General features: G+C 43.4%; 1 protein-coding gene across 1 annotated transcript in view; it reads left to right on the forward strand.

Annotated features, from left to right (window-relative positions):
• atrn (attractin) overlaps positions 1–21,803 on the forward strand; it is a 197,954-nt gene that overhangs the window by 101,740 nt on the left and 74,411 nt on the right. Inside the window, exon 25 of the mRNA XM_008283190.1 lies at positions 7,174–7,235. Within this exon, the coding sequence (XP_008281412.1) occupies positions 7,174–7,235 (62 nt within the window). The remainder of the gene's footprint in view (positions 1–7,173; positions 7,236–21,803) is intronic.

Consider the following 21,803-nt stretch of genomic DNA (forward strand, 5'->3'; position numbering starts at 1 on the left):
ACATCGTTAGTGACTTTGTTTTTAATGCAGATTAGTGAGAACATACACGCCCGGTGCGATAAACCGCCGAGCGAATGTGCTGCTGCCGGCGTGGGGAGCGTGAGGCGCTCTGGGCCTGACTTTTTTGTGCAGCCTGCCCCGACTTTCGTGCCTCCCCAAACAGTCGTGGAAGTGATTTGACTGGTTGCCCCGACGCGAGCTCCTTCCCCCCTGCCCTCCTCCTGCCTGACGGGGAGAGGAATCCTGCCTCCATCTTCCATGACCTGCCTTGTTAAGGGGCTTTTCTCAGCGTCAGAGGTCCAGCTGCTGCCCGCCCGGCCTCAGGAGGTCTCCAGCACCAGCCTCTTCCCCTCCTCTCAGCCTCCTCTGGTCCACCTCACCTCCCGTCTGTGCTGATCTCCTAGAACATCAACCCCTTGGTTCTTGAAACTAAACCCCGCCGTGTCATTTTTTTTTTTCCCTTCCTTGTGCACTCATGGAGTTTTATCTTCGTCAGCGAGGTAACATTTTCCACTTTCTCTTCCTGCCACCTCGATTTTTTAATTTATTTTTTAACCATTTCTCCTTAATAACAGCCCTTCGTTCTTCTTATTTCTTTTGCCTTTTTTTTTTTTCTTTCCTTTCTTACTACTCCTCGCCTGCTTCAGTGTGGCTGCAGGATGTGTGCGTGTTGTCGTAGGCGGCGGGTCCTCCGGTGTTGGCAGGCAGAGATCGGAGTGTTGGAAAACGGTTCATAAACAGCGACTGAGAAAGAGCAAGGGCAAAGTGGAATGTTAAGTTGAAACACATGCTGCATTCAGAGTGGGCCGCATGCAAGCTAAGCTCTCGCTCTCGCTCGCTCTCTCTCTGCAGGCTTCGACAGAGCACTTTTCTCTTCACGCCACCTCAAGGTTGCTCCTGTTTTGCTTTTCACGTGGTCGGAAGTCGCGCTAGCACGAGGAGCTCGCTCCACTTGTTGCGGCCGGAGCGATGTAATTATTTTGACCCGCCAAAACGAGATCCTTTATGCGATGGTCAGAGCGAATTGTGTGACGACTTCATCACCGGCGAGCGGCTCGGATCATCAAAGCAGAATCAATTCCGGCGAGATTAGTCAGCGAGGAGTTCTCACACCCCTCTTTTTTTTTTTTTTTTCCTCTCCCCTTCTCTTTTCCCCGTTCCTGATGAAGAATAGATCTGAATTTAATGATGTTTGTAATGAAACGCAAATCCCAGACTAATTACATTAAAGAGCTGTGATCTCCTGTTCCGTGCCTTAGTGAACATGTCATGATATGGTAGAGATTAGAACAGCCTCCGATTTAATACCCCGCTGTGGAGTAGCAGCAGCTGTAGCTATCAGCCGGCCGGGCTGCTCGGCGCGTCGCTGTGGACTCGTGGAGTGTTTATCTGGGCCACGCACGGCTGCCTGATGGGTGTGTCTCGATAGGGATCGCGGGGAGGTTCAGAGGCAGAAGCAGAGCCGTTTCTACCACAAACACAACCCAAAGTCTTTATTTGGTAAAGAAAAGAAATTCAAATTTGAAGGAAGATACCATCATATGAATAAAGAAGTGTTGTGTTTGAAAAGGTAAAATGGAAATGAGAAACTCTAAAATAATATAGTAAGTAATAAACTTTTTTTTTTTTTTTAACTTTTCAGTTTATTTTGTCTATTGCACTAGACATAATTTAGTGAACAACAATAAAAAGATGTAAATAAGATACGATTGAGGGCTTGTCATCATCATCATAATCATCATCATCATTATTATTATTATTATTATTATTATTATTATTATTTAGCAAACTTAAATTAGTTTTAGGGAATTTTTTCTGCTCGACCATCTCAGATTTTTTTCTGTTATATTTACAGAGATATTTGTGAAATTTCAGCTTTATCTATTCGATGCTTTCTGAGTTATATTTCAATTAAAAATCACACACCGATGTAACGTGTTTTGTCATGCATTGAAATTTGAGGCTACCACAATATCTCCGGAGCTAATAAAGATGAATCCAAAACTGAAAAGCACTCCATAATATAAAGATCAATTTAATTTTGACGTCTTACTTCTAGTTCAAGGTTTCTTTAATATCTAATTTCTTTTTTAAATTCTTGAATTAAGTTCGAACCAGCCAGAATGATAATTTAGATCTCAACTGGAAGTCTGTCTTCTAAAAAAATATATTTTTTAGATTTCACGTGGTGAAATGGCGTTGCAGATATCTTTAGCGAAGTCAGAAACCATCGTTACTTCTTCTAACACTTCACAACTACTCAGACTAGTCATAATGACAGTGGAGATATCTGTAACTATTAATCTGACTAGATGTCTCTAACTGTTGTTTTGACTGGTCAGTTATGTGGAATTCTGACTTGTCACCTTAACCACGTTGACGTCAAGGATAAAAAAATCAACATCCATGGCGTCAGGGAGAACTTCTGTAGTTGTTGCAGTAGCTACGGAACAAGAAAGTAATCTTTGTGTTTTCCATTCTGGCCTTATGAGACCTGTTTCATACTTAACTTGCTGTTTTCCGCATGATGTTTATTTTGGGTCCAGACGCCTCGTGTCTGTCTGATGATTATTGGGCTGATATTGAATGTACGAGATGGTAGATTTGTAAATAGATGAGAGTTTGATTGTCCAACAGGTTTTTCTGCTGTCTAGAAAAAAAAAGCGACACCTTGTTTATTCCAGTTAGTTTGGACCAGTGTGACTTCTAATGCTGTCTGGTCAAAATGATGGCATTGACGTCCAGGATGAAAAAAATCAGCATCTATGAAATCATAGTGCACGTCTTTTAAATTGTTAAAAGAGCTGAGCAATCCTCGTTTATCTTGTCCTCCCCTCATTTGACATTCTTAACCCCATTCAGGACTTTCATGTTGCCATACGTAGAAGGTGTTTCGGGGTCCATTGGAAAGTATTCGTTGGTGTTCATTATAGACTTTTATCTAGACTGTGTTAACTAAACTTTCTGATAAGTTGACATATTTTTGGTTCCAAATGCATGACAAATGTCCCTCTTTTATTATTTAAAAAAAAATCTTCAAAAATAAAAAAAACTAATACCTGTCACCTCAACCAAATGGTCCAAAAGACCCCAAAAGTCCTGAATAGAGTTAATTACTCAAAATCATATTGTTTACATGGTTCATTTTCATTTCACATAGTCATAGTGGCTTGCCGTACATGTCAGCACCAATCCGTTTGTTGGTTTTTAACAAATAATTTTACTAAAACACAAAAATGAGAACCTTGTGGTACAGCTGGATATATCCACTGGGAACCATGAAAACTTTATTTAAATAAATAAGTTTCATAGAGACGGTTTAGTTTGAACCGAAGAGGATGACTGACAGACGGACCAATAATACCGTCTGTACAATAACATGCAGAACACTATTTACAAACCTTTTCATGGATAAAAAACACACAAAATAAACCTCTAATCCTCCAAAAAAGGAGACAGAGTAAAAATCTACTTATTTTCTGTCTGTTCACATTAATCACATGAAGACAGAACCTTTTCTGTTAAACTCAGAAATCCACAGTATCTCTTTTACACACAGTCCAGCTCCGTCACATTTAAAATTCTGTTTCCTTCTGTCCTGTTTTTTTTTCGTGGAACCTGTTGAGCAGCACTTCTTTTTTTTTTTTGCACTGATAACGACACTTTCCCTTCAAAACTCCAATATAGTTCAAGCGGCTGTCAGAAGCCATTAAAGGCAGGATTTTTCCCGCCTTAATGCCCGGCGGCAGGCTGACAGGCCCCGCTGCGAGATCCTTCGCGGCCCCCTAAAAGTCACCCTCTGCTGGGCACATAACGAGAGCGTCACCCGGGCCTCCCGCCGCCGCCGTCAGCCTTCCTCTTGGTGACAAAAAGCGCCGCACATGGCTGACACTCGAGATTAACCGCTATAATAACTGTTATCGCACATCTCCTCGGCGTGACAGCCAGCTTGTACTCTTCAAAATGGACTCGGGGCAGCGGTGACATGACACCCGAGCACTGTTTCGTTGGGTTTTTTTTCCTTGTGCTGAAGAAGTTAGCGTTGTCTTTGCAAGAGAGAATTAAACATCTCCAATCACCTAAGTGGCTTTGTTAGGCCGCCGTCACAGAGCACGGCGGGTTTCAGCGCAACAGCTGACAAGGCTTCTTTGATAATTCTATGCTTTGCTCTTTAAAAGAGTCCCTGCCACTCACAGGTTCATACGATCTCTGGCAGTTTTTTTTTCTTTCTTTCTTTAATCCTTTCATTTTCATTTTTTTTAACCTTCCATTTACATTCATGAGCACAGGAAGTAAAATGTTCCCTCCAAACGATTTTCTCTTAATTGCCGATACCTGATTGGCTTCTCAGAAAGTCTGAATAATTTCCCAAAAATTGCTCTTTAGCAGAAGATTTTTTTTTTTCTAATCCTACTTACAAAAAAAATACATTTAGGAGGAGAAGCAGACGCAGGAAAGTGAAGCCACAGAGAATTGTAATGTCAAAAAGTGAGTTTGAAGAAGTGAAAGTGTTGTTGTCCTGGTTTTACACCACACCGCTTTTCCAGTTTAAACCCTACCGTTCTTTTGGCGTATGATTTTCTGCAACATAATAGTTTCATTATTAGTGAAGTAATTACGAGTCAGTTAACTAATGCGTCAATTGAAACAAAACTCTTCGTCAAGCAGTAAAACTTCGTAACTCTTGTTGGTTCCAGCCTCTAAAATTGGCAAATGTCCTGCTTTGTTTTGGTTTTATATAGATACAAAATGAACCTATTTGCTTGCAACGTGTTAGAGTTATTTTCTATATTTTCTGATGCATTTTAAGTTTTATTTGACCTGGACAGCCTCCTTTAGTTAAAACAAAGTCTTGAAGTATCCTGGCCAAGAAAGGCAGCAGTACTAATGAATCACAGACGTCCATCCGCCCAGAGTCTTCGGCTTATCCAGGGTCGAGTCGTGATGGCAGCAGGTGAATGTTTTCCACCTTTTCCTGGGGCCAGATAAGGCCAGATGAGATATATAATCCCTCCTTCCTCGTTCTTGGTCTAGCCCGGGTCGCCTCCCAGTTGGATGTGACCAGAAAACCTTAGTAGGAAGTCGCCTGGAAGGCATTTTAATCAGATGTTGGACCACCTCAGTTGCCGCCTTTTAACGCAGAGGAGGACTTAACTCCAAACTCTCTGTGGATATCCGAGCTCCTCAGGCTATCTTTAGGGCTGAAACCCAGCTATCCTACAGTGGAAACTCATTTTGCATCTCATTCTTTCGATCAATACTAAGAGCTCATGGCAATAGATGAGGGTTGGATCATAGATCGAGGGTCCAGTTCAGCTCTGTCTTCTCCAGGGCGGTCTTGTACAACAACCGCAAAAATCCTTATGTCACAGCAATCCTTATGTCCTTCTAATGCTGCATTTTACCGTCACTCATGAACAAGATTCTCCTTCATTTGGGGCAGCAACTCACCCCCAACCCATAGTTAGCAATCCAGTCCACCGCCTTCTGTCAAGAACCATGGCCTCGGACTTGGACTCTTGGCTGCAAACCGTCCAAGTGTGCTCTGAAGCCAACAGAATCACATCATCTGCAAAAAACCGGACACCCACCTTATCCTGGTCTCACCTCACGATCCTATCCATGAACATCCCTTACAGGATCCGACACCAGGGGCAACTTTAGCAAAATCCAACACCCACCGACTGGATACATGTTTGACCCAAACCAACATTAGAAAAACAACCCAACTGGCATCAGCTGTTCAAAACTTAAAAAATGGCCAACTACGAGAATCCCGAAACAATAATTTACCAAGGAGTTTCCGTAAAGATGCTTGGTAAATGATCAAAAGAGAAAACAATTGATAATGACAGTAACTTCTGCTGCGGTAAAGATGAATCACTCGCTGAAGTCTCGTAGTCCGCGGCACATCAAATAGCTTTACCTCGACAGCACAACTGTTCGCTCAGGTTGGTTACCGACCCAGATCTATGCTGATGACATCTTTTTGAAAGTTTTCTCCGGGCACATTGGCACCCTGAACTTATCTTCGGTGTTCAACAGTCTGGAGCAAAATGATCACAGTGAGGATTCGGCGCTCAACAATAATCAACAGCAACACATTAGCGATCCAGATGGTGCTGACTACACAAGTAAATTAGACCCCGGGCCGTTCGCAAAAAACACACACACCCCCTGTCATCTCGCCACGGAGACCGACGCCGTCCGCCCAATCGTGTTCTCGTGTAGAGTCACAGTAGATTTATTCACAGCCTGACCTATCAAGGGTTTTTTTTTTCTCCCTCTATGCATGTATTGTAATTCTCAATCACATATTAAGTATTCATAGACTAATCTGACATGAACACAGCTGGGTTTTCCAGCTTGTGCCATATTTTTTTCCCCTCCCTTCCTGCCTTTTTTTCCCGAGGAATTGTATGCAAATCCCAGCTTTGCTGAGGAATAATAAGCAGGAGCGGTGATGAGTTCTGGTCCAAGGTGTCACCTCGGAGAAGAAGTGTGTGAGGGGAATGTTGCTCTGGGCAGGAGCCGCGGTACCTCCGAGTGGCCAGAGAGGGGCAGTGTTGTGTCGCGGCAGGAGTAGGTTTAGCCGCGAGGCATTTTTTGGGGTGGCGGGGGATTGTAGGCGTAAGAAGGAGAGGAGGAGGTGGTGGTGGGGAGGTGGTGCGCCAGTGCCAATGTTACCCTTGGCAACCTTGATTAAGACAGGATGTCGTTAGCACAATTGCTCTTGTGATGATTACATAGTGAGGATTTCTGCCCACATGTGCAGGAATGAGCGTTCTTTTTTTTTTTTTTTTTTGCTCGGGCAGGCTGTGGGCAGCTGAGAGGCTCGATTCCTTTGCTTGTTGTCTCTCTGACAGACGTGTAGTCTGGAGCGCAGATAAGCAGACAGACTGGGAGTGTTGTGAGTAAGAAGTTGTGGGTACAACAAAGACGAAAAAACAATAATTGAACGGTTGTGCGCGCCGCGAAAATATTATGACACCAAAGTCTGCACACGAGCAGCTCGCGGATGCAGGCGGCTTCATCTGCCCTGCTTTTGTCACATCCACAAGGTCAAGCGCTGGTGTTTATGAGTGTATAATGCTGAGCTCTTGTTTTAAAATCGCCCTTATTAAAGCACATTTCTGTCCTCTCTTTCTCTCTCTTTTTTTTCCTTTCCAACAGATCGCCTTCTCCCAGCACAGTAACTTCATGGATCTGGTGCAGTTCTTTGTCACGTTCTTCAGGTGAGCAGCTCTCCTTCGATTCACTCACTACAGATACGTTAAAGCGTCTCCTCCAGTGCGAACGCGCTGATGGATTGACGAGGCGCTGCAGCCCTCAGACGCCGGTTAGACGTCAGCACACATAATGTACATGTGCAAACGCGCCAATCCCATTATTTCATTCACCCACATCAAGAGCACACAGACCCACTCAGTTCCTTTTTTTTCCCTTTTTTTTCCTAACCCATAGCATCTCTGTGGCCTGCCGGAGTAAACAGAGAAAATAGATCTGCTGAAAATCAAACCGCTCTGAAAGATGTGTTTGTGTGTGTGCTTTAACCCAGTCCAGCATCCCTCCAAGAAGTGTTCACATCTGACTCAGCAGCACATGAATTATGCCAGTTACCTTCCCTGCAGTGCCAAAACCGGACAGACACACAGTTGCACAAGCATGCCGTTGTGTGTTTTTATGGCAAAACATGTTGCTTGCTTAATTTACACGGCGGCTACGGTCATGAAGGTGGATTTTGTTCTGATGCTATTGTGGCACCGTTGAGCAGGAGTCCGGGGTTCCTTTGTGCATTCGGGTGAACTTATTTGCTCCTTTCTCTGCACGAGTTTATAATAGAAATGTCTATTTATGTGTAGGAAAACAGAAAATAGAGGAACATAATGCAGGGAGGCTTTCAGGCGTTCTGTATTGCTTTCAAATCCTCATTCTCCTCTGGATCAGTCTGTCTCATGTAATGTCATCCCTGCTGATTCAACTCACACATACAGGCCTGATTTACTCTTCTGTCCTCTTTTGTGGCGTCTGTTTGGGGGGAAATAAACACTTCATTTATAAATCCCTGGACTTTAATAGCTCAGGTGTGTTTCAGTAAGGTTTCTGCTCCTGTTTAAATGTTTCGGCACATTCTGATCATTCCTTATTAGTAGCCGTTGGACGTATTGTTGCATCTATCCCTGTGATTACTATCTCAAAAACAATCAACTTAAAGATGCAAGGTTGCTTTAAATCACTGAAAAGTTGTTTGATACTCGCCAAAATGTGGTCATAAACTGATCCATGACTTTATTAATTTGATTTAAATCATTTTTTTACAAGCTGTAAGCCCAGCAGTGACATATTCTAAACACTGACATGAGTATTTGTTTGGACTCATGTTCATGTTTCAACCGGATCAATGTAACAGCAGCATTTATCCTCCTTCTTGGTTGGTTTTGGGCTTAATTCAGTCCTAGCCCTCTGAACGTTCTGGGTTTTTTACTCACTGTAGGCTCATTTTTGACTGCAATATACCTCCATGGAAACACAACTATGACTAGAAGGAAAGATAACTCAAAAATGTCTTTTGTGAGTCCTCCAAGGTAGATCAGTGGTTAGCACCGTTGCCTCACAGCTAGAAGGTCCCGGTTTGCGTCCCGGTGAGGACACCCGGGATCTTTCTGCGTGGCATCTCCCCGTGCAGCGTGGGTTCTCTCCGGGTTCTCCAGCTTCCTCCCACACAGTCCAAAACATGTTGAGGTTAATTGGTGATTCTAAATTGTCCGTAGGTGTGAATGTGAGTGTGCTTGGTTGTCTGTCTCTAAGTGTAGCCCTGTGATAGACTGGTGACCTGTCCAGGTGAACCTGCCTTCACCCTGAGTCAGCTGGGATAGACTCCAGCCCCCCATGACCCTAGTGACGATTAAGCGGTGTATAGATGATGGATGGATGTCTTTTGTGCATCAGAGCCCAGTTATGATATTATTATAAGTCGTTAAAAAAAAGTTTAATCCATAGATTTTTTTATTTTTATTTTACCAAAAATGGAAAAACCTGGAATCAGCAGAACTCATCGATGTTAACGATACTGTCTCTATACAATACTGCTTCCACTCTCGTCTCCTCTCCGCTCTCTTTGAACACTGCCTGCAGTTCAGCCGGAAAGTGTCTGAATGTTTTGCTGCACGACTGTTGATTGAGTCACTGAAGGCTTCATGGTTGCACAGCAGAGCACAGACTTTTTGTTTTTTACAGATTCTGGTTACAAAAAACTGTGAATCTTTTTTGGCTAATTTTAAAAGAAAAGGTTTGATTTTGATTCTATGTCAATATTTTAAGTTTGGTTCCCAGCCACAGATGAGTAGCTCAAGGACCATCAAAATCTTCAAAACCCACAGATTCTTTCTGTTTTTACACTTTCTGTCTCTCTTTTCTTTAAAGACACAATACTTTTCGAACCCACTGGCACGTTAAAGAGACGGATCGCCTTCTCTGGCTGTTGAACGCTCCCGTGTGTTCACCAGCGAGCCACTTACGCTGAATGCATGAAGGCATTTGTTGCTGGGCAGATACTATACAGTGGCTCTGACGGAGCTTTTTTCCATGAGAACAGCTGCCTGCTGCAGCAGCAAACAATGCTGATGAGATTGAACGAAGGCAGTGAAGTTGCAAACCTCTCTGTAGAACTGAGGGCAAGTCAGGTCTTTTTGCTTCGGCGCTATAAATATCCGCCTTAAAACTGCATGCGGTTGCTTTTTAACTGTAAAGGAAAGGTTTATTAGAGCAGCTTCAATGCAGTCTGACTGTAGATTCTTAAATATCTGTCGACATTGTCGGAGTTTAAATACAGGTAGATCCAATATCATCATCCTTTGTGATGGCATGAGGCCGTTTCCCCCTATGTTTACGTCTCACTCATATGTTAGCATCACATAAAGCCTGTTTATCTGCCTCCTTCTGCATTTTTACTGCCGCTGTATGACGCTTCCATTCACTCAGATGTTGAAACGTTGAGCGTTTGATGCTCGTGATTCCATGTGATGGCATGCAGATTGAACTATTTCTGCAGTTTGCGCATCACTTTGCACACATTTTCCCGTGACACATCCAATATGTCAGCGCGAATCACCTCCGGATCTCAACCGGAATTTAAAACGAACTCCTCGCGGACCGTCGGCTGAGCAACGCGCTGCTTTGTAATGATGGAGATGCCGCTTTTTTTTTTCTTCTTTTCTTTTTTTTTTTTTGTTGCTGGCAGTTCTGGAGAGCGTGCATGCTCTGATGAATCGCCGAGTCTGTACTCCTACTTCTTCAGGAACCGCTGTAATGTGTTATTGATTTTGTTCCTTAAAAGGGCCAAAAACCGCAAGTGTGTCCTTAGCATGCCTGACTGCATGCGTGTTATTTCTCTCTGGCATCCTGTTTGTGGACTCAGAGGAGAATTGTGGGACTTTCATACTTCATGTCCTGGAGAAAAAAACAAAAACAAAAAAACAAAACAGTTCCAAGTCCTGCTGCTCTTATTGATCCGGCTGCCATGTAAAGGCAACCAGACTTGATGGGGCTGATTTTGAAGGATTTGTTTGTTTTTATATGTGATGTTCAATAACAGCATCAACTGGATAAATGCTCCTTGCTGAGGATTATTCAGGATTCAAAGCGGCAGCAGCAGCAGCAGCAGCTCGCTCATGACGCTGGTATGTTTGCAGATACGCGTTTGGATGTTTGCATGTCAGCAATCGAAGTCTTTCCTGCAGCGATCCATCTTTTTTTCTCTCTCTCTCTCTCTCTCTCTCTTCCCCCCGTCGCCTTTTCCTTCTTTTTCATCTCACCCCTGTGTTCTCTCTTTTCCTCCTTCACTCATCATTTTTACATTCCCCCATCTCCCCCTCCCCGCCACGCTATCTCCCTCCTTTCATCTCTGGCTCTCCATCTCCCCCTTCTGTTCTGTTTTCCTCCCTCATTCCTCCTTCTGTCCCTCGATTCCTCCTCTGTCTATCCGTCTGCAGCCCCCCTCCTCCCTTGTTTTCTTTACTCCCACCACTCCCTCACTTGCTCTTAATCCCACAGCACTGTCTTTTTCTAGTTTTTTTTTTCTTTTTTTGATGTGTGTGCCGCCTGCCACTGATTCAGCACAGATGAGCGCAGACCTAAAGTTAGCGAGCTCGCAGCCTCGTCCCTGTTTGCTTCTGGTTCTTCGGGTGCCACATTGTTTGTGTTGCGGGGGAGGAGAGGGATGCTAATTAACGTGAAAATTGTTTGCTCGTCTCTGCTCCGACTTTTTTTTTTTTTTTTTCCCTCTGCGTCTTAATCTCGCTCTCGGTTCTTCTCTCTCTCTCTCTCTCTCTCCCCCCGTGCCATGTTTCCCTGTGGGGACAGATGAAGGTGGTGCCATCGCGTTATCTGCAGTGCCAGCACAGATCCCCCCACCAGCGTTCTGCAGCCGCAAAGCAGATGCATTAAACATCAGCATTAACAGCAAACAGATGCGTTCACATATTCACGTCCAGCTGTCCGGCAGCTCCTCACCTTAGGCTCGCTGTGTTGAATCATGGCTTTTTAAAGTGAGCAAACACTTTTTTTTTTTTTGTGCACATATCAAGCAAAGTCAGAGTCTCAACATTTAGAGCAAACTTTTCCATGAATGTTTAACAAATTGAATGTTGTCTCTACTTGTGCAAATTGAATGTTTTCTTCCAGGCCTGGAAAAGCCCTGGAGAATATAAAATTTCCAAAACATTTTTGGAAATGCAATGAAAATGTATTCTTGAGCTTCTTCTTCTTCTTTTTTTTTCCCCCCTCCTCTCAATCTGTCATGTTTTTAATTTTAAACTTGGCTGCTGCTAAAGCAGGCACCCTTTGAAGTAATAGTGACCTGAATGACAAATTTCTTGGCTACGTAAGTCCGAACTGCTGGATGGAAGAAGCTGAAAGAACTATCACAAAATGCTGCATTTTAACATTGCACACTGGGACATATTTGTCATGGAAGTATTACTGCAGTTTTGCCTGTTTTTGAAGTCTGACTTTATACGTCTTCTAGCCTACATTTCTCCCTCCGTCTTCAAACGAGGGGGGGGCGAGAAAAAAGTTTGTTTGCTTGAATAGTTTATCTCGTTTATGAAGCAAATGCTCGGCGGCGGTTCAGCGAAGGTGCAGTGAAAGTAAGGCAACCTACAGAGGTTACGTCTGTGTGTCTTGGAGAATTAATGGCACTTGAATATATAATTAAGCCAATTACATAAGACGACTTTAATGTCCTATTCAGCCGAGTGCAGGTTTTTTCAGGCCGAGCGGCGAGTTCAGCAGAAAATCAACCGGTTTGCAGCAACGTCGGGAAAAACAAGAGACACGGTGTTTTGATGGAACTATAATCCTGTAAAAACAACAAGGTCAAGGCACAATGATAAAACTGACAAGTGTTTGAGACAGCATTCAACTTGTGTAACCTGCGGTGGGATCCCACTTCTCCTGCTCAGGGACTCGCATTTAGTTTTATTTTTGATGGAGACATCAAAGCAACAGACGGAGCGAGTTTCTGAACTATTGTTCTAGAACGCTGGCTGCGTGTCGGCCCAGTGTGGTGTTTACTTCTTAAAAAACTTGATTTAACCTTCTAATAGTGCAGCGCAGCACTGAGGCCCGATGTCCCAGAAAATTCTCCGTCCCCCGGGAGGAAACCGACACATCTGTGCTGCTTGACAGCTAATATTAAAATATCTCCTGCTTTCTGGTGGCCACCTCCATCCAACACAAGCTCTTACATATATTTTTATCTGTCCCCAATTGAAAGCGAACCTCCAGTCCTGGCTGCTTTGTGCACCCTAAAGTGTCAGCATGCGTTCCTATTCATATGCATAAATTCACAAACTATCAGTATTATAAAAACACACACTTCATGAAGACTTCCCACTGCTGTGAGCTGCCTTTGTAGTGTAAATAATCACTGAGTCCAGCATATAAACTACGCGGGAGGCAAAACAGGCATTTTTCTTGTTTGGCCAATTCACATAATTAATATTTCATGCTATTGCTAGTTGCTATTGGAGAAACCTGTGCAACACAAAAGTACAACTACTGGTGTGTGTTTACAGGAAAAGTAAATGATTATGTTTACTGACTGAAACACAGAGTAGCTGGTGTTAGAAAGCAGCTAATAACTCTTCTCACCGTCGATTAATCTGCTGATTACGTTATTGATCAGCTGCTTGGTGTATAAAGGGTCAGAAAATGGAGGAAAAAGTAGATCTTTGCTTCCCAGACATGGTATTTTCAAATGTCTTGTTTTCTCCACAATACAAATATTTGGTTTACAGTCATACGGGAAAAAAATATCCAAATTTTGGAAGAATTTCGGAAGCTGAAGTCAAAGGATTTCAATCTTTTTTCATAAACAATCACTCAAACGGTTCAAAATCGATAATCAAATCAGCTGACAATCGATTAATCTCTGCAACTTTAGTCAACAGCCTTAAAATAGTCAGTTTTTGTGTCATTGAGAAATAAAATTAGCAAAAATATTCAAATGTAAGAACCAGAAATCAAAAGATTATGCTTTCGTTTGTTTAAAAAAAAAAAAACCCAAAATACTCAAACAAATTTGTAAATTATCAAAAAATAGTTGATTCATTCAACAGCTGACAACTAACTGTGACTTTTAGTCAAAAACCTGAAAATGTTCCATTTAGGGTCGTGGAGGGGTAAAGAAACCAGAAAATGTTTACATAGAGGAAGCTGAAATGTCATTTTTGTCATTAAAAAATTACTCAAACTGATTAAGTGATCATCAAAAATATGATTCACTTACAGATTAGTCATAAATCTAGTCAACAAGCTAAAAAAATATTCAGTTTGCTGTCAAAATTAGTAATAACCAATCAAAGGGATCATGATAAAATAACCCAAACATCATGTGTGACCAAAACAAAACTGATGGCTTAGCTATTATGCAGACTTCCACTTTTCCATGCCGTATCATCCAGTGTTTACGGAGTTTCTCCGGCTGCAGGGGGGTGAATTAAATATAAATCGCAAGGTTACACTGAATAAAATTATGGATTTCTTTGTTGTAAACATTTGGTACACAAATCAGAGAATGGTGTAACCTTGGTCTTCTAGTCATTTTATTATAGAAATGTTACATATTGTACCTTTAATTCCAACAACAACCAGTTGAAGAAAAGCATTAAAAAAACACAACTAATCCCATGAAAAGACAACGAAAAATCCACGATAAATGAATCTTCTATCAGACTTTTATTGTTCTCTGAAGATGAAAGATGTTTGTAATGACTAATAAGCACCGTCCTGCTACCGGAAAAACTCACCAGAACACTGGATTTGTAAAAGTCCACAGCTGAAAGTAGCCGTAACGTTGGCTTTACAAAGCATCGACTAAATGTTTTGTCGGTTTTTGGTCTTTTCCACTATAAAGCAAAGGCAGCGTTATCCTTTAAAAGCTCAGGGAACCACAACAATTCCTCGTCTGACAGAGTAATTGTGCGCCGCTAATGACGGCGGACCCACACAGAGCTCATGTGAGTCAGCACAGCCTCGCTCACCCCGGAAAAAAAATGTCATGCTCCTTGAGATTAATTATTAAAGTCTGAAACACATTTGGAAATTGTAATTCACCTCACTTTTGCGGCGCGTTATCAACGGTTGCGCGTTTTAAAACGATTAGCGATTCGCGGCGCCGAGGGGGGGACGTCGTTCGGTCGGGGCGAGGGCACCGGCAGGCTCGCCCACCCCGGGCCACGTCTGGGTTGACGTGTAGGTGGCTGGGATCGGTTGATACGAGTGAATCATCCGGCTGCCACCGAGGACTTAAACCCCCTCCTCGGAGAGACAGTTTGACTGAGATCAGAGTGGAGATGCACTTGGGGCTGTTTTCTCTCTCTGCTCCCGAAGTCTTTTCAAGTTCTTCGCCTCTTATTGTTTGCTTTCTGATTTACACTTTCTATAGAATCTGCTTTAAAAAGCGGCTCCTGACATCCTAAACACTGCCTTCTCCTCCCAACCCGCCATCTGCATGCGGCAGCAGGAAGTGGGCAGCGGTGGAGCTGCACTCGGCGACCTTGTCCTCCACCGTTTACCTCGTTAAAGCAGCGGGGTGATTAGTGTCGGCTCTCCCAGGTCTCTCGAGTCATGTATGTCGCAGCAGCTCCCACCGTCAACTAACCCTCCGCCGCTCCTCCGGTCGGGCCTTTCACCTCTTGTGCCGAAGCCACGGCGGTTCAACGCCTTTTGCATTTCGCCGTTCGGTCTTCGCTGAGCAGAATCTCCACTTCTTCTTCTGCTGTTTTTTTGCCTCCCCTGATACTGGAGCTAAATCGAGAGTCTCGCCTTAAAGTCTCTCTCTGGGCATTAATTAAACTCTTAAAAACTTATCTGTGTGTATCAAAGTGACACATTTGTACGTTTTTTGGGGATTTTTGCATGAAAATAATCCCTTCCTGCTTTAAAACGAAGCATATGTAACTCTGCACTGTGCCTCCTCCCACACTCACATCTACTCAATGCTACACAACTTGTAGTATTGCAGTAATTTGCTTTAGATACCAAGAAAATTATTGTCTGCATGATAACCATGTGTCCTTAGTTGTCTCTTTTTAGTTTGACTGATTTAAATTAAACGTCCTTGTTTTGGGTTGTTTTTTGGAAGTTCATTTGATAGACTGAGCTGGACTTGTGTTGAATGAAATGGGCTGAATTTAATCCTGTGGAGCCTTTTCTTAATATGCGCTGTTATAACCTTTGCAAATGGTTGCCGTTGGGGATAATTTAAATTGTGCAGCATTGTGATTTATTTATCTATCTCGAGGTAGCACAGTCAGGAGCTATTTGTGTACATCAGTCCTACATTTGGTTTGCTTAAATCGCAAAAATACATGTCTGAATGGGTATGACTAAGACTGAAATTCGCTCAGTGCAGGTTCAAGGTGGAATGCTCAGCCATTCATTAACATGAATCAAGCACAGGCCACTTTCCATATACTTGTTTTTGATAATATTTTTTTATTTTTATTTTTTTTAGCCCAAACGTGTGACTTTACCTGCAGCACTAGCTTGGTCATATTAGCTGCTCGACAATGGGAACATTGTCCTTGTTGACCCTGGCTTGTTTAACGATGTGAACTCTGGCCAGAAGGCAATAACTGGCGCACGGAGACTTTATCATGTTGCCCGTTGCTAACTAAATTCCCACAATGCTCCCACTTTGCCAACATGGAACTGCTTGTAATCCGAGTGACGGCCTCCTCTGCAGGCTTCCATCCCAATAAAACAGTAAGAGGCTCCTCCTGGTGGTGCAACCAGGTACTACAGCTAATCTACAGTCCACTTCTTGACATGCATGTTCCTCGTCTTCTGCCTTTTTGGTTAATTCATTGTTTTTACCATCCTTAAATGCTTACCCACCTTTGTCATCCATTTCCCTCTCAATGGGACCATGTTTTGCAAAGTGAACATCGTGCTGTATTCAGAAAGATTTGAAGCTAGCGATTGAGACCATAAACTTATCTGTAAAGTGTTTACTGAGGTGAAAAGTAGGCTCATTGTCTCAAAAATTTGTATACAATCTGACTTCTTTTTGCAACCAGAGGAGTCGCCCCCTGCTGGCTGTTAGAGGGAGTGCAAGTTTAAGGCACTTTGGCACTGATTAAAACCTTTAAAATGAACTCTAAATCCATTAAAATAACAAAAATAATGCTACTTGTGAATTACAAAAGCTAATTAGTGCAAATAACATTTCTTTCTACATTAAGGAACCAAAACAAGTATTATCAGCACTAAAGAAAGCAACAGTAGACAAAAAATGAAAGACAAACTGTATAATATAACACTACAATACAGTATTATTTAGCATTATTATATAACACTGGTTCAATTTCTGTAAAATTGCAACAACAGAAGAAAATAACAAGTCGCCCCCTGCTGGCTGTCGGAAAGAAAGCAGGTTTAAGTCACTGAGACATTTGTTTTGTTTTATGAGCTCATAGGCTACGTCCATTTTTATCCATCTATCCCTCTAGCATGTAAAAAAACAACACACAGACACGCTAACTAGGTTAAAAACTTGATTTTAATTGGAGAAGGTGTCCGAATGAATTGCCTTTTTCGAAAATAATAGTGAAACCTAATGTGATTTATCGGGAAAAAAAACTCAATATGTAATCAGTATTATCAAAATTTAAACTCAAGAGTTGATTAAATGGAATGCAGCTCAACTTAAATGTGTCAAAATGGCCACAGGTTGCCTGTTTTTTTTAACTAGCTAGCTTTTTAGATCAGAGCACCAAGGGGCACTAAAAAACCATAAATATATGATCTGACAGCACAGGTATTTTAATTGCAAGTGTAAGTCTACCCAAAAGACATTAATCTGTCCTTCACTGTGTTGCAGTTCTGGTTTTATTCGCCCATTTCTTCAGAATCTTTGCTTCTGCTATAATACAAAAAATATAGATATTTTGTTAATGTTGTGCACAGCTGGAAAAACCCTCCCAAACATTCTGACTCGCGACAGCATCTCAATTTCAGAGACTTCCCTGAAAACTACTGTTGTGGGGACATTTTCGTGTAAGTTATGTAATTTATTTTGGTTATTTGAGTGCACTTTCCATTTAAATCGACACTTTATGCAAGCACAGCAACAAACTTTGCTCCGAGGGTCTCCGAAGAACTGGTCTAAAATCAAGAGGAGGACAGCACTCCGATGAATGAATAAATTATGTATTCATGCATGGCTGTGGTTTTTTTAGTAGATGTTTTTTTTTTTTTTTTGCTTTTTAGTCTTCAGCAGCAGCCATTTACACATAATAGAGCTAAGATTTATTATAATTTCAGAACTGATTTGTAATATTTTGCTGCACACACGGCCCTTCGTGGAGACGCAGGAATAAATAATAGCCTACGACTGCCTCATTCTTATTTGGGGGCTTTCTGCTCTGTGTCGGTCCCAGACTCCGAGGGCAACCTAATGGCCACTCTTGCGTATTTTGGCAGCTGGAAGTGGCTCCTGCAGCACAACATAAATAATTCTGTTGTTGTGATCATCATCTCACTATTCAACCTCTCAAACACATCTGCAGGTTCAAACATTGGCACAGAGAAATCCTCTCTAAAGCACACACCCAGTGGTTTGTGCACACTTAAACACACACGTGCGCGCACTCAGAAACACTCTGTATTCATACATAGGAGGCAGCTGGCCACTCAGTGGTGCTGTGTGCCCTCTGAGCTGTGTGATTGTCCTTCACACACAATACACCGACTGGGTCTTCTTTCTTTTTTTTATTCCTCCACTGCATCTTTAAAGCTTCGTACCGCAGCCTGCATGACTGCACGTGTTGGGGTCAGCTCAACGCGATCAATTCAGAATGTCATTTTAAACTACGACCGCTTAGCTAACGACACATCATTCTCAATTATTCCCCCCTCCCCCGTGGCATTTATTCTCAGTGTCTTCATTATGGAGCAGAAAGCTTCTCGGACGGAGATCAATCACCAGAATTGGTTGAAAAGAAAGTGACATTGACCCCGACTGTGATGTGCGCCGTACAGTGCACGGGCTCACTGTTCCCTCTAATGCACGGTTGTGTTTGTACACAAATGTCGCCGCGGATCAGCGTCAGTGGCGGCGGCGGCGGGGCGAGTGATGGATGATTGACAACAGGACACAGCATGGAAGATGCCAGGAAAAAAAAAAAACGGAAACCGTAGTTGTGATTTCATCAAACTGTCAGGCAAGTGTTTAGCTGCATAAACAGACCCATGTGTTTGTAATAATAGATATATAGATATAGGCAGTGATAGTTCATCAGAACAAGATTGAAGCGCAATATCCGATTCACAGTTTCATTGTTTGATAAAGTTGTATATTATTAATAAAGCATTTTGTTGCTATGGAGATGCCCCGGCTCACAAATCATATTCTCCACAATGAAGGCAACATCCTGGTTTAGTTTAGTATGTAGCAAAAATCATCATTTATATTTTTGTTTGTCTCTTCGTAAAAAATAAAATGGGATGTGAATTCAAAACAATTTCCTCAATAGCGTTGTTCATCGGTAAACGAATAGTCATTAACATGAATCAAGAGCAGGCCACTTTGTTCCACGTGCTGATTTAGTTTGTTTTTGTTAATATTTAGTTGTTTAGCCCAATCATGTGACTTTAACTGCAGCACTAGCTTGGTTATATTAGCTACTCTGCAACAGGAACATTATCCTCGTTAACCCTGGCTCGTTTGAGGATGTGGCCAGAAGTCATTAACCAACACTCATTGGTAACTAACCCCCCCAAAATGCTCCCTACTTGCCAAGATGCCAACACAGTCTGAGCGACGGCCTCCTCTGCAGGCTTCCATCCCAATAAAACAGTAAGAGACTCCCCCTGGTGGCGCAACCAGGCACTACAGCTAATCTACAGGTCCATTTTCTGACATGCATGTTCCTCGTCTTCCGCCTTATTGGTTAATTCATTTATTTTAACATCAAAAATGTGACCTAAGGTGCGATATCTTTCAAAATAAGCGCAACATCTCTGGTTGCTGCCCTGCCTGCTATCCGGCTTATACTGCACCCAACCCCAGTGCCTCTTCCTGTGCTGGTGGGTCCACTTGGTGTTGGACCCATGTAGCCTTTCTCAGCTTTGCCAGACCCAGCCTTGTGGGCCAGGGCTTATCCACCAGAAATCATTGGAGTAGTATGAATTGCTCTTTTTCTGGTCCTTCCCCTTGGACCAATTTGTCTACCGGGGACCATCACCCCTGGTGGCATAGCTCCCAGGTTCACCGGGGCACACAAGCCCCTCTACTCCCATAAGATGCTAATTCTTCTGGAGGCCTCCTGGGCAACTTCCTTTGGAGCTTTTCTGGGCAACTAGGGATAGACCACGGGGTAAACCCTGAACCTATCTCATCTGGCCTGGGTATGCCTTGGCATCCCCCAGGAGGAACTGGAAGGCATTGCTGGAGAGAGGAACTTCTGGAATCGACTGCTTTGCCTGCTGCCATCGAGACTCAAACCCGAAGGAAATGGATGGATAGCCGCAACTTCATTCAACTGCAGTCATGAGCAGGTGCTGCTTTATTTTAAGGGATCACATGGTGCAGCTAGTTGTTCGTTAGTTGCGACTCTTCTCTTTACCTTACACGCTCCACTGTAAATGAGACATGCAGAAACTAGCGTTGGTTTCGGAAGCCCAGCTGCTCGCTCACGTGTTGCTTCAAAGTCACGGCGACACGTGCGCGCTCGCTCGACGTAGCGTTGCCCCTCAGCTTGCTCCTCGTGGTGCAGAGTGACAGCAGGCTCACTTTCTCTAACCCCCCCGAGACACCTGAGAAAGAAAGAGGGGGGCCGAGAGATAGCGAGCGCTCATTCAAACCCTGGCTGTCTGTCCTGAGGGTCCTCCCCAGGCGCTCAGCAGGCGCTGCTGCCGGTGCTGTGTCAGAATCCTCTCCCGGATTTTTTTTTTTTTTTACTCCTTTGTTTCTTTTCTCCCTGTGAATCTCAGCCTCCTCTGACTCTCTCTCCATCTTTATCTGAACAGTCGCTGCTGCAAAACTGCCTTTCTGTTTACCTCACTGCTTTGCTATATCATTTTCTCCCCCCCTCCCCCCCACCATTCCTCGCTCTTTCTTCCTTCTCTGTTTTTATTCTCTCCACATTTCTAACCTTCTCTTCATCTGCCTCCCCTGCCTGCCCTCCTTGCTGCCTCCTCTCCTTTAACTCCTCACCCCTTCTCCCCAACGCTTGCTCCATCTCCTACGATCTATCTCCTCCCCCCCTCCTCCCTCCCTCATGCATTCTTGAACACTCTCTTTGTATCTGACCTCATTGTCAGGTCATCAGTGTGGAGCCAGAGAGAGATACAAGTGGAAGATGGACCAGATAGAGAGAGTGCAAGGAGCGCCTCGCGGCTAAACCTTCCTCCTGATAGGTCCTTGAGGAGCTGAAAGCCGCTCTGCGTCCGATTAATAATAAATGAGCCAGATCACTCGGTTTGACTCGGAGCCTCCACCGCCTGCTCCTCCTCCTCCTCCTTCTTCCTCACCTGTAATGAGTTGGGAGGAGAGCACCAGGAACGCGAACAGGGCCGTAAAGCGCTCGTGGGGAGTCCCGAGAGGAAGGCAAAGTCTTCTCTTCCCATCTGATCAGCCTCGTGTCCACTCTCCTCCTCCTCCACGCCCAGCGCATGAGCTTTCAGGGCCACGTTGCCGTTTCTGTGGAAATATGTTTTGGCAGGGCTGCATAAGCAAAACCAGAGCTTGCAGGGGGGGAAGAAAAAAAAAAAAAACAGAGTGGCATTGGACTGTTCATGCGCCAGGCCCCACTGCAGAATTTACTGAAACATAATAAGCTCTGACTTGCGGTGCAGCCCTTATTTCTTCAGTGTATTGTTTTTGGTCAGGTCTGTTTACCGGCCCAGGGTAGAAGGTGCAAAGGCTCAAATTACGCCAGAATCTGCTCCTTTATCATTAATCAATTTCTAAATCCTCATGTTCCCTCGGCAGCTTTTGTCCCACTTTCAGGGCAGCTTTTGTTTTTATCCTTGAGTTTTTGTCACTTGCTGCCTCTCCTTACAGATAACGTCTCGGACAGCCGGTACAATGCTCCCTCCCAACTCACATTCACCAAGTTCTCAGAAGGATTCAACTGATACGCTTTTTTTTTCAAGGCTGATACCGATTATGTCTGTGGGCATCCTTAGTCAGCAAGGTCATGGTAATCCAAGGAGCAACTGGACTTCTCTTTTAGGTTTTTGGAGATGTTTCAGCTTCCATCCAGGACATTTATTTCCAACTGGTTCCAGTTAGA

The sequence above is a fragment of the Stegastes partitus genome, unplaced genomic scaffold (assembly GCF_000690725.1).
Source record: "Stegastes partitus isolate 25-593 unplaced genomic scaffold, Stegastes_partitus-1.0.2 Scaffold301, whole genome shotgun sequence".
NCBI classification, from domain to species: Eukaryota; Metazoa; Chordata; class Actinopteri; family Pomacentridae; genus Stegastes; species Stegastes partitus.